Source organism: Abramis brama (assembly GCF_963993115.1).
Source record: "Abramis brama genome assembly, chromosome: 25".
NCBI lineage: Eukaryota > Metazoa > Chordata > Actinopteri > Cypriniformes > Leuciscidae > Abramis > Abramis brama.
In genome coordinates this window covers 15144598-15158629 of record NC_139987.1, presented here as the reverse complement: position 1 = coordinate 15158629, position 14032 = coordinate 15144598, and the positions used below count along the sequence as shown (strand labels likewise).

General features: G+C 35.3%; 1 protein-coding gene across 6 annotated transcripts in view; it reads left to right on the top strand.

The window, feature by feature from the left end:
* The first annotated feature begins 1136 nt into the window (after nucleotides 1–1136).
* Nucleotides 1137–14032, top strand: part of LOC311076832 (uncharacterized protein) — a 57457-nt gene continuing 44561 nt past the window's right edge. For 2 of the 6 annotated variants that reach the window (XM_084105314.1, XM_084105313.1), the window contains exons 1-2: nucleotides 1279–1543; nucleotides 11050–11102. In XM_084105314.1, coding sequence (XP_083961440.1) covers nucleotides 1507–1543; nucleotides 11050–11102 — 90 coding nt within the window. In that variant the 5' untranslated portion in view covers nucleotides 1279–1506. The other 4 variants (XM_084105315.1, XM_084105318.1, XM_084105317.1 and 1 more) reach the window with 4 other exon arrangements.

Here is a 14032-nt window from a genome sequence, read left to right as displayed (position 1 = left end):
TAAATGATTACAGTTTTCATTTTTGGGTGAACTATCCCTTTAAATACAAATTCAGCATGGCCAGTGGCCAAACACCTTAACCCAGCTGTGACCTTAAATCTTCACCAAAATCCTACTGTGCATGCTGTGTTTAATCCCTTACATTTACATTAGCCATAAAAGCAAACCAGCACGCTGCAATGGCTTTGAAAGGTCTACACTTACAACTTAATGTCACATGAAGTGGGGAATGAGACAGTTTTGTTTTACTTTCCTGGAATTCCAGTGTTGCAGATCTCTAGCCCTTTTCCAGAAACCCTTCAATACTTCCATAATATAAACCCACAAGTTTCACTAGCACTGCAAAACAACCTGCCCCCTTCACCAGCAGGAGATGGAGAGACCCAGAGGAACATTTTACAGCTTAGAACTGGCTCTTTCATAGCCAATTAATGGATTTGTCTCAGATGTTTCTCCTAAAATTCCTTAGTAGCAATAAATTATACACAAATGTTGATATGCAGCAAGAGAGTACAGCTATAAAATGAATGATTCGAATAATAAATATTGTGATGAATATATTTAGTGTCGTGGCAAATCTGAGCTCAATTTGAGCAATTATTCTCTTCAGAAACTCCAGAGACAAATCTAAGAAGCAAAATGAAAATCCTGTCATCATTTACTCATCTTCCTCGTGTCGTTCCAAAACTGTTTTTCTTTTTCTGTGGAACATAAATGAAGATGGTTTGAGAAACATGGGTCTTTCTTTGGTTTACTATCAAAGTCTATGGGCTCTGATGTTGTTTGGTTCCAAGTGCTCTTCAAAATATATATTTTTGTGTGTTTTGCAAAAGAAAGAAATGCATACAGGGGTATGAGGTGGAGTAAACGATGACAGAATTTTCATTTTTTGGTCAAACCATCCCTATACACAATTTGTAATGTATTTAATCTGGAGAGAGAAAAAGAGATCTAAAAGAAATCTCATTTTTGTTGGGAAGTGATGAAGAAAAAGCTGAGGGAAAGAGCAACCACATAACTGAAACAGAAATAGATGAAATGGAAAGAATAGGGAATCTGTGAGCGAGTTGGTGAATGAGCGAGCGAGCGAGCGAGGGAGGGAGGGAGAGATAGGCAGAAGGAACTTGCTGCCCCTGGTTGGTGTTGTGTAAGACTTGGCTGGCTGTAGCATAATAACACTCTTATTCTCTCAGTGCTTTGAACTCTGGTACCCTACAGCTCCGACCACCCCTCTCTGCAACAGTGAGAACTCACACTGAGGTGCTCCTCTCTCTCTCTCTCTCTCTCTCTCTACCTACCTACCTCTCTCTCTCTCTCTCACTCTCTCTATCTATTTCCCTCTCCCCTTTCCTGCTGTGTCGCATTTCTCTTTCTCTTCCCATCGTATGTACCTCTCTGCTCCGTTCTCATTTGTCTTTCACTCTCTCTTCCACATGTAGTTGCCTGCTTCAGATGTGTCAGTGTACCCTTCACATATGAAGTGAAGAAAGTTTGTTTTCTGTCCTGATGGACTGGGAACCAGCGTGCACAGCTTCTTCGTCTGGTAAGAACCACCTGCAACACGCCTGTGCCGTGCAAATTTGTTTTATAATAGTTTTTATTTTATTTTATAGGAGCTGCTGCATGCATGTATTTCAGGTTGCAACTGCCTAAAGGCGTGTGTAATGGTGTTTTTCTTGTGCAAATGGTTGTGTAACCCACACATTGCTTCCGTGTTGCATATGCGCCTGTAAGCAATGTTGTTGTTCAGGCTGAAAGTGAATCCACGTGCGTGTGATGGTCTCACAGCAATGCTTGGGGGTCTGCAAGTGTGCCTCTGTGTTGATTAGAGTCGATAACGGGTGATGTTTAGTTTCGTGTTGTGTGTTGTGTGTGTGTGTGTCTGTCAGAACGGCATATCGTGTTTAGGATCGGTTGTCATTTCACGAGGCTGTTGGAATGAACGAACCCGTTGACCCGCGGTTTAGCTGTCGACACGCCCCTCTCTCTGTCGTCGTCTTCTTCTTCTTGTTGTTCTCTTCTCTTCTCACTCACACCTTGTGTTTTTCCCTTCGCCTTGCTCCGTCGCCGCTTTTTTTTTTATCTTCTATCGCACAAATGTTTACGTTAAGCTTCTGTCTGACATACAGGTGCTGGAACGGCCACAGACAGATGCTTCAAACATCTGGTGGGTTTTAGGGAGGGCTCACTAACTGTGAATATCCCTCTGCGTCACACGCGCGCTACGCAGTTGCTGTTTCAGTTGGCACCGTCTCTGGATTCAAGTGCTGAAAAGAATGTACTAGAAACTTCCTCTGGAAAAAGAACTTTCCTGTCCTAAATGTAATATGAGAAGGTTTAGTGACTTGTTTTTTTTTTACGCTTTGGCATGTTGCTGTGTTTCTTGTTATCTGCTAGAACTGAAGCGACACCGTGTGGTTGGTTATGTAACAGACGAACCCAGTGACCCCTCGGATTCATTGAGGTTTACTAGGAACTGATAAATTAAGTTAGTCATGCATAGACTTTAACTCTTTAACTCTTTTAAGCTAGAGTTATATATATATATACATTAGGGATATTCATTATATCAACACTATTCTCGGACATTTATTTATTTGTTTGTTTGTTTGTTTGTTGTTGTCTGGCATTTGATTTTTATTGGTTGAAATTGTTTCTACTTATTTTAAGATTAGTATTGCTATAATCTAGCACTAATTTAAAAGGATAATGGTGGATTATGGCAAATATTATCAGTTTTGTGTACATGTAATAATAGAACAGATATATGTGTTTGTGCATAAAAATGAATGCGTATTTTGTTCATATACTGTTAATTAATTCACTCTAAATTCATTTAACATAAAAACTATTTATATTTTAGTTACTGGTTATGTACTTATTACATATAAAAGCTGAAAATAAACATTTAGACTTTAAGATATAGAACATTTTAAAACAGACTTATCTAATAGAACTTCATTTTGTTTTGTGTTTTCCTTCAACTCTACACAATGTCCAGAAGATGGCACCATAGACCACTGAGTTTTTGGCCCTGCTGTTACTAAGATGCCATCTGAGACCTACACGTTTTTACTCCACATTGTGTTTAAGAAATGAATAGACTTGTTACCTGTCGTGGTCTGAAACTCCTAAAGGGGGCATTTTTTAATTTTCAACATATGGATTTCTCTTTTCTAGAAAAATAATTCTTTCTTTTTAGCCTGTGAAGGTGTTGTCATGTTTTCCTGTTTGTCTTTTGTGACAGAGCAAATGCACGGATCCATTCATATAATACGCTCTGCGTATATATGTCATCTCTCTCTATACTTTTGAATGCTATAGTAGTTAATTATTGAGCGTGAACACATACATTGCTGGAAGTAAATACAGTTTTAGTGCAGGTTCTGATATCTAGGTGAATCTTATGAAAACTGTCTGAAATATCTGGATCATCCAGATTCTACTTTGCATAAAGAAATAAAACCGGAATCAGTTATTTTCATGTCAGTTAAAAACCTTTGATGCTTACATTGCAGATTCATTTTCATAATAATTTTACATTTTAATTTGACTTAATGCATTTTGTGGTCACACTGAACTCTTTCATCTTTAGTGTATTTTTTTTTGTTTAATGAATATTTTAAAAGAAATCCGCAAAACAAGTTTGAGATCTGCTGCAATGTACAAAAAAATGATAAAGATATTATTTCAATTGTAAAGTACAACTGTAAACAAGTATACATCATGGTGGCATTAGTTGAATTGAACTTATTTACTCCTGATATTTTGGAGTGTGTTTTACACAGTATTCAGTATGAGGAGGAAAATTAGCTTAAATGTTATGAAAATAATCTCACAAAAAAACTACAAAAATATAAAATATTATCATTTAGCGCGTTTAACACATTTACTTTCACAACTAAATTTGTTTTGAGCCATTTTTACGTTTTCTGAACATCACTGACCAAAACTTCGATCCGCCGAGTTTTGATTTAGTGATGAAGGACACACACATTTAGTTCTCGCTGTTGTCCAGCAGAGGGTGAAGGGTATAATTATTTAAAGAGGACCTGATGTTAATTCAATCCCACTCTTGTGAAGTCACTCTTTCCTTATGGACCTGTCAGTCCATCAGAAATATGGAAAGGATACATAAAACTGTGATGAAAATGTTCAATATAAATTTATGGAGCTGTAAGTTTTTACTGGTCTCTAATGAATGACAGATGACCCACATCGCCAGCTCGTTCGAAGCCGCTAAAGACCGTTACTAACTGAACGAGCGCTGTGATAAAGGTCTTTATGAAGTTCTCGTGATTTGTGTTTTGTCTTGCATCTCAGAGACTCGTGTGAGTCACAGTTCGACCCCAACATCTCCCTTTGTGTCTCTCGGTGGGAGGCAGGACCACGTGTACTCTACCCCCTCGCAGGAAAGTCAGTTGTTATAACTTCAACCAGCGGGCACTTTTATGGACCTTTGAACTGGTCTACAGACCACCATTTTATTCAAGTTGTAAAATATCATTCTTCTTTCCTCCTACTTTCTATTTTAGAGATATTAACTCATCTTTAAGTTAAATATACTGTGATGTACTGTAAATCGCATGTCCATGATGTGTGTTAAAAAAATATACATCTAAATCTAATCTAATAGTATAAAATAAGCAGATAATATATATATATATCACATTCCATATGTGTTTACATGACACCTTGGTACTTTATGAAATACCATGTCCAGTAAACATGGCATTGTCATGGTACCATGTTCAAAAAACACAGTAGTAGTGATTTTTGTGAATAAATTGTTGTCAGTAATGGCTGTTGTCATTGCACTTTTATTGTCAGTTTGGAAATTACCACACTTTACTGTAAATCAACAAATTTGACCATAAAAACATTGCATTGTATTTCAACATTTTCACTTGAATGTAAGCCGTCATTTAGGCAATCTCTCATAAAAGAGTGTGTGTGTGTGTGTGTGTGTGTGTGTGGCAGTTTTCCTCCACATAGCCAGTGTGTTCCTACAATGTCATTTTGCCGTAATCAGCTTTGAAACACATTTTGTTTTTTTGTTTTTTTTGTAGGATGTGAGGAAAAGGGCTATTAGTCCATTTGAAATAACGCAGCTGGCATCCATCAATAAGGGAAGTACACTGCATTTCTCTATATAAAGTTTTACACCGGCTATAGAAAGTGCTAAATGTGTTTAAGTGTTCACAAATTAAAAAGACTCTTAAATAAAACTGCAGTTGGTGCCCTGAAGCTGTAACAAACTATGACAATAAAAATATCAAGATTTTTTTCTTGTCTATGTTTATCTTGTTTTTGACATGAAAAAGAAAGACTTTAGGAGACTAGTTTCTTCTGTGTTTCAGTGTTTTATGTTTGGTGCTTTTTGTGTCTTTTTTGTGTTTTGTGTTCATTCTCAGATTTGTTGTTTATCTGATAAAAAGTTTTACATTTGTGCAATTTTATTTTATTCTTAAAATTGAAATATTATTAAAATATAAATCATATGATTAATATACATTTGAACAAAAATGAACAGGTCGGTTAAAACATTTAAACTGTGTTTGTTAACTGTTAGTCTAACTGTTCATTAACTTGCACGGATACACATTTCTCTCGCTATCTTAATGTGGATGTGCCATAAAAGAATTTTAATTGGTTTAAAATGACAAATTTTAACCAATCTCTAAACTTTAAATAAAAAAAATGCATTTTTAAAATTAAGAAAAAAAAACTTTTTATTTTATTAAAAGATTTTATTTATTTTTTCATTTTGAATTTTTTTTTTTTTTTTTTTTTTTGAGTTTTCTAACTTGTGGGCATATTTTCAAATAAATTTGTTTAGGCTGGATACACACACACACACACACACACACACACACACGTACATACATATATATATATATATATATATATATATATACACACACACACACAAACAAACTGATGTTTGTTTCACTATATTAATGAAGACATTGATTTTCATATCAAGTAAATGATATTTTCTATCATCTAACCCAACCCCTAAACATACCAATCCCAGAAATGTGCAAAACATCAGATTTAAATCAAAACTTTTTATTAGTGAGGACCAGTAAAACATTTCACTTTTGCAATTGTCGCTAGTATAGCCAAACCTGTACACACACACACACACACAATTAGTATATTTAGTATATTAGTAAGTACAAAATGACACACACTATTTACCATGATCCAGATTCTGAAGCCCATCTCACTGTTTTGGGAAATTCTTTTTGTGTCTGACATGTACTTTACTAAACTATCCCAAATCCACTTGCAGTCCTAAACGTGAACACCACTGTCCAGGTGCTCACAAATACACACTCCGATACCTCACCCCTCCCTGTCCCCTCAATCGCCTCACAACGGCATTGTAACCGAGCGCGTCATTCATGATTGTGGGTGGGTTTGAGCTGTGAGTCAGATCTGTACCTGCTCAGGGCCGTAAAACCGCATTTTAGACGCACGAAAGGAAACAGCCAATTCATATGGGTGATGTGACAGGTGTAAATGTGTGCAGACGTGCCTGATTTTGTGTTAAAGGTGAAGCAGTGCTGATGTTCGGCACGAGATCCCAACATCTTTTTCTCTCAATTTTTAACTAAATGTTTTTGTTTGTTTTTCTGTTTGTGCTTAAACATAGACAAAAGCTCCTTTTATACTGTTTTTGGGATGAATGAAACAGGCACTTTCATTGATTCTTTTTCTCATTCACCAGAAGGACCATGACATGACACGCATCCCACGTCTGACTTACTGCTGATATAACAAAGGGAAATTTGTCAATAGCTCCTGTGTTTATGTCTGTGCATGTGCATGTTTGAGTAAATTGAACTGTTGTACAAGATTGTAGGTTTCTAGTAGGCGTTCTTTTTCTGCTGCTGTATGCAAATTAATTAGGGGCGAATCCCTGTCCGCAATCCCGTTGGAAGTAGCTGCTCATTTGCATGTATTGGAGTTTAAAGTGTATTTATTTAAATTTTTAAAAATGTTATTTAATATATTTTATATTTTTGTGACATAAATATCACATTGTACTAACACAGCTAAAAATGTTCAAATGAAACATTTCTCTTTTTTTTGTGTTTTCAGCTAGGCTTATGAGCTTAGCATAGCATTAACATATTAGGAAAAGCTCTTTTGATTATCTAGAACAAGATAATGCACAACATTTTTGATTAATAAAAGGTGATAGGATCTGGAAGGGGATTTCCTAAATGACACCAAACACTGGCAACTCTCACTAGAAATATATAATGTTTTTTAGTTTTATTTTAAGGTGAGGGTTTAGTAAGAAATATGCTAGAATCATCCGTATCATCTGAATTCTAGGTTATTTAGATCCTGAATCCCTTTAAAACATTATTCAGTAACAATTTACATTTAAGGTTTCATTTGTGAACATTACTTAACTAAATGAGTTATCACGAACTAACAATGAACAATACTTCTACAGCCTTTATTAATCTTAATGTTAATTTCAACATTTACTAATGTTTTTAAAGTTGTATCTAATAACATTAGTTATTAGGGACATGATTAATAAATGCTTTAAATCTTGCTCATTGTTTATGTTAGATATTATAATGCATTAACTAATGATACCTTTATACATTGACTTCACTTTTCAGTTGCAGTTCCTGTTATTTGTCAATTTTTGATGTCACCTGCAGACCACTGTCTCTAAATATTTGAAAGAACATACTCCAGTAGCGAGAGAATCTGGTTGTGTGCCGTTCTGAATAGGAGAGTTCTGTTCTGTTCATGATGAGGCCAATAAATTATGAATTACAAAGGCGTTGGTGTTTGTGCCGCTTGATGTCTTCTAGAGCAGGACACTCCCTTCCCTCCCGACAGATCAAAACAAATTAGGGCATAAATGGCTGGACTTTTAATTGTCTTGAAATCTTGTGATGCATGAAAGACCAAATGTGAATGTAACCAGTCAATCAATGCACATTGTGTCTGTTTTAATGCCAAGTGTAGTCATAAGAACTGTTTGAGGTCTGTCTCGTCGACGGCCTCACCTAATTGTCCTTGGGCCGGACAGCGCGTGTGTGTGTTCCGGTGGCATTGCAGTGGGTGGAGGAAATAGAATGAGCTCATGTGGTTGAAAATCCCACATTGATAAATCATGGACTAACCCCCACACATGCACACACACACCCAACCACACATTATTTCAACCCGGGGGACGTTGTCTCATAGTCACCGAAACACACACATATACACTGTCCAGATTGCAATCCGAACATTCTCTGTCATCAGCGATTGATCATGCAGCCCATCGTGATTTGGATGATGTTTCGTACACAAATCAAGTAATAATGAATTTCACAGAAGCTTTGTTGGTGCCACAGATGACCTCACTGTCTAAGCTTGATATAGACCTTAGTTTTTTTTTTTGTTTTTTTTTTACCTTAACTTTGCATTCTTTTAGTGTGTAGAGAGAGAGAGAGAATTTAAAGTCAAGTAATCAATACATTTTCCACTGAAGTAAAACAAAATGTGAACACGCAGACTGTTTTAAGTTTTGTCAGTTGTGTATTGTCTAATGTTATATTATTATATTATCAACCTAATCCATGTTTTAGATGGTAGAACAATCTACTTTGAAAACAGCAGGTTGCTTCAGTTTTAGTAAATATGTAATAAGTAATAAATAAAAAATGACACAGTTTTAATAAACTTAATGTGAGAATATTTGTCAATTGTCAGTCATACATAAATGAAACGGGTTAGAAACTGGTAAGATTTTGTAAAAAAAAAAAAAACATGGCTTAGTTTATTATTAACGATTTGCATCTATTTAATTTTACTTGAATCATAAAATCATATTTTCAAAGTGCATTTATTCAGTTGCTTTGATTCATCAGAAACCTATTAACTGAGAAAACAATTAAATTTATTCAGTTTATAAGTGTGAATGTTTTTAAATACGGCTAGCTGTGGAACAAGCAATATTCAGTTAGTGAGAATGTATGATTTTTTCAACAAATTGGATTTATTGAGGAAAAATATAAATCTGGTTAGTGTGTATTTATAAAACATTGTTTATGAGTAGTATTACAGAAATCCTCCCCGTTTTCTGACAAATATGCATCACAAGTCCATTAGTTTGTTAACTATGTTAACAGTGTAATCCAAAACAGCTGAACATTTGTATGCAATTCAAATACACAAATCTTATATATTCACGTTTTCATTTACATTACATTTTCACTTGTATAAAAAAGGTATGATAAGTTATCCTATGTTTGTTTTTCTTATTATGTGCTACAAATTGCACGTGGTCAGGCTTGGTTTTTCTCCGGTTTCCTTTGAAAAATAAACATTAATAAAAGTCTGATGGGCTTAATAAAGAAACTGTTTCTCAGATTAGCAATAATGCATCACTTTCATTTTTCATAGCTCCACATCAGTTGAGGCCAGCAGTTCGAGAGCAGTTCACAGATCATAAGGGAGGGCTGCCAGACCCCACGTCCTTCCCTCCCATGTGGCAGAGTTGGCTGCATCTTTCCCCTGTTTGAACGTGTACACTTTACTAGTGATCTCGCCTGTCTTTATTGCACGGCCTGGGTTTCTGTGGGCCGCCACAAGAATGTCCGCTATTTTCTTTCCATTATCCCATGGCTTAGACTTCTGGACCGGTGTTTGGTGCAGATGGGCTATTGTGGAATAAAATACAAGTATTAGGCCATTTTATAGTCTTTACAGTTGCTGACATAATTCAACTATTTTTCCCCCTGTGGAACGTCAGGGAGGGTAAACGACTCCCTGTGTGGAGGCCGTTATCCCAACGCCCCTCTTGTCTCTTTGTTTTCCTCGCATCTTCTCACATTCACTCCCCTTTTCTCCACTCATCCCCTACTCTTGTCTTGTTATTGCTAGACGATTGCGAACTCCCACTCAGATTAAGAGCCAAGTGCCTGGTTCTCAATTTCTGCAGTCCAATTTAATCTGTTACTTATAAATGTATTGTATAACTCCAACATGGCTGCTGCAAAACTTAGATTTACACCAGACTCAGAATATCGAGGGTAGATGACATGACATTTTAAAATGATTTTATTGCCTGTAAGGTAAGAACAATTATTTAGACATGCATTTTATTTAGAAAACTTAGTTTAAAAATGTATATATTCTAAATCTAAATATAGTTGAAATCTCCTTGATAATCAAGATAAATGTACTTTTCCAAAATTGTGTAATACGTTTTCCAGTGTTGCTTTACTTCATAGTTGTTGTTGTTTTTAATTCTAATGTAACTCTTGTATAATTGCATGCAGTTATATATTAATTCAGAGAATTGATATCATTTGTCACTCCACAGACTGTAAAAAGCTATAAAAATAAATAAATAATTGGTGACAATTTACTGCACCTGCAATATATTAATTTTGTGGGGTGCAAAAGTCCATTAGTGAAAATTCTTCTGTTTTTTTGTGTTGCAAATTAAATGACCAGTATAACAATTTGAGTGAAAAGGTAAAAAAAAGTTTTAGTATTTGGTTTTTCCCTTTTTATTTTACCTGAAGATCATGTTATCAATAGAATTCGATGTGTCAAATGTACTGAAGTGTAATCATACAGTAAATTTATATATAATCAAATATTTCCTTTTCTTAGTTTTAGATTCCTTTGAAAAATAAACATTAATAAAAGTCTGATGGGCTTAATAAAGAAACAGTTTCTCAGATTAGCAATAATGCATCACTTTCATTTTTCGTTTAAAATTCTAAAACTTTTAAAACCATTTATTTATTTAAGATTATTGTGGTCTCTTTAGAACCCACTGTATATCAATTTAAACTTCAATTTTTTGTTTTTCATCAACTACCTTCAAACACTGAGAGCACCTAATCTTTAAGGATGTATACAGAGTAAGGACATGAATTATTATAACTTCAGTTTATGCATTCAAGTAAACACACCTATCTTCTATTCACGACTCTGAAAAGTTAAGACTTGCATTTAACACATGTTCTGCTCTATTTGTTCATCTCCCCACTATATTATTTCTACACACAGATGAAGACAATGAGACCTCTGAACGTGAAGTTGAAAAGAACACCAGGTCAGAGGTGAACACTTCTAATGCACGCAATACAGTCAGAAATGCTCATAATTTCTCACATAAATATTTTTTTGGAGCTGTCTCACATTTACAGGGCCTATAAGCGAAAGTCATTCTGTGCATTTTGCATTTAGGTTTAACTACATCTGTTTCTTTTTCTCTAATTATCACAGTTTTAAAAAGTGAAATCTTCATTGTTAAGCAGTTACAACATCTTCCTTTCATTTGGCGTAATGGGCCGTTGCGACAAATCCTCTCTAAGGTGGAAACTGAACCTCAGAATCACTCGCGTTGTTGTGTAATGCTCACAAACTGATTAGATTTGAGGAAGCTCTCGCCTTTGCTCAACATCAGGAATACTCTGACTCATTAAGGCCTATGTGAAAACCCTGGAAAACAAGTGACAGTTTGGTATGATTTCTCAGATGATTCAGACTCCAAGAAGCATTCCTGACTCGAAAGGAATATGCCCGCCGGTGTTAATGCCATTATTAAAGGATCTGTTTCTCTGTCCTGGGTTAGTCTTGATGGTTTTGCCCTACTTTGTACCGGAAGTCAGATCCCCGCCCTGTTGCAAAAGGCCTTTTCAGCATTCAATTGCATAATCCTCCTCTGGCTTGTTTGTAGAATGTGCGTCAGCGAGCACTCCTCTCTTACACCCTGCTAAATAACCAATCAGTCCTAAACAAACTACCTGAAAGAGCCATGTTTACACAATAAAAAGGCCAATGGCGTTGAGCCGTGCTGAAGTTCCATGTGAGTCCTGTGTCGGAGAATGTATCGTCGTCAATCCAAATATTGTGCTCTTCGCGATTTGTCGAGACAGGCTGGATGTTGGTCATCAGCTGTGCGTGTGTGTGTGTGTGTAAAGATGTGTTGAAACAAGCTCAGGATTTATCATCAGAATTCCGTTCTTTCCTTCATGTGCTAAGTCATTCAGATTTTTTTTCTGACTCCTTTAAGGGAAAAAACACGGCAGAATCAAAACAAACATGGCCAACTGCAGCTGTGCTCATGTAAAAGTAATAATAATATCAGACGAGAATTGAATCGTCTCTGTAACTCTTTTACGTCTTCTCTGTACCATATATTAGAGCATAAAACCCATTTATAACTACTGTATGGAAAAATAAATACTGTGATATTGTAAAGAAAATAAAATAAAATCATCATTGCCGAAATTAAATAATTGCAAATTGCTAAAATATTATCTGGAAATTGTTTTAATTTAATTGGTTGACAGAGTGTCTGAAAACAATTGAACAATTTTCAGAAAACTATGCTCATATGTTTTCTTCCTCATAAAAACTAGGTTATGTAAAAACTAGTTATTAGGCCTACATTACATATCAATAATATCTTCAGTTTGCACGTCATATTTTGTAAATGACATTATGTAAAATAAAATAAAAATATGTAAAAAGTCATTTTTTGTCATTTTTTCCCCTTCAGGGAACCCCTTTGTTGGTTATCAGTTCCAGTTTGATAGTATCATAAAAGTACCATCCTCCCTCGAAGTACCATAAAAATACCCTGTGTGTAAATGTAGTAATCATTCAGTTGTGTCTTGAAAATATAATGTGCATGAAAAGGAAAAAAATCTTTGAGGTATTATGCAGAAATAAGATTGTTAGAAGATTAACATGCTTTATGCTTTATTAGTTTGTGTATGTAATGAAATTGCATTTTTAAAATTTGTTTAATGTCGACAAAGGTGCACTGTGTTGCAGATGATTGAGGTACCAGTGTCCCAGCGTTGACAGTAAAGGCCATTGCTAGTGCCTGGATTCACAACTTAGGGAACTAGGTAGGGTAATGAGAGCTTCTAATTAAGGTCACAGGGTCACTCTGCATCATCTCTCCCACTCTCACCATGCATACCTTACATGGAGCCACAGTTGGCTGGTGACACGTCATTTCTGTATTTGTGATATGAATGGATTACAGAGAAGCAGTGAATGTGTGTGTTTCTGTGCTTTTGTTGTGTGTGTGTATAACGGAAAATTCTCTGATGCTCATTCATGCTTCTGTGGCTTTTTGGCACAGGTGCAGGACACTCACCCTTATAACGGCCGTTTCTTCCCCAGAGTTTCTTTTCCTCCTTTGATCCGGGGCTCGTTTCTGCCCCCCTGGGTTTCCAATTATCACCTCCCTCCATCTCTGTCTCCCACTCATGTGTTACTAGGGTTAATGATGTGACGCTCATTTTTGTCTCGATCTAAAAAGTTATTCAAATGCAATTTGTGCGAAACATTGCAGCATTACACCACCTCAATGGTCTGATATGTTTTTAATTTCTGAATTAAATACTATGTTGTTGTTTCATTTAAAGGCTGACATATTTGGAGAAGAAATAGATAGAAAATATGAAACACATACATGTGTATATATATATATATATGGATGCTGCACACTGGTGGTGGTTGAGGGGAGATCCCCTGAAATGCATGATATGATATGAAAGCGCTATATAAATGCCTCATTCATTCATTCATATATAATAGTATACTATTTAAAAAACTTTAGTGTGAAAAGTTGGTGTGGCATCACCAAACATGCTATTTTATTGTAATGTGACAAGTAGGCTAAGCCATAAAGCGGGGAGGACTCATATAGACCCTCATCACTGTGGTTATCAAACATTCATTTGTAAAAACAAAAACATAAAAAACAAAACAAAATCATAATGATAATGTATTTGTGATGTAAGGAAAGTATTGTATACTTTAGTACTCAATTATTGTACATTTTCAGATTTTTTTGGAACTAAATATTATAAACATTAAAAACATTTATTAAGCCAACATATATATAAAAATATTAGAATTCTAAAAAAATAAAATAAAACGTGTGTGTTTAACTGTTTAAAACTGATCTTTTTAACCACTGTTGTGCTTAGTGGTGAGATAAAAAGTGTAAAAAAAAATTGCATATTAC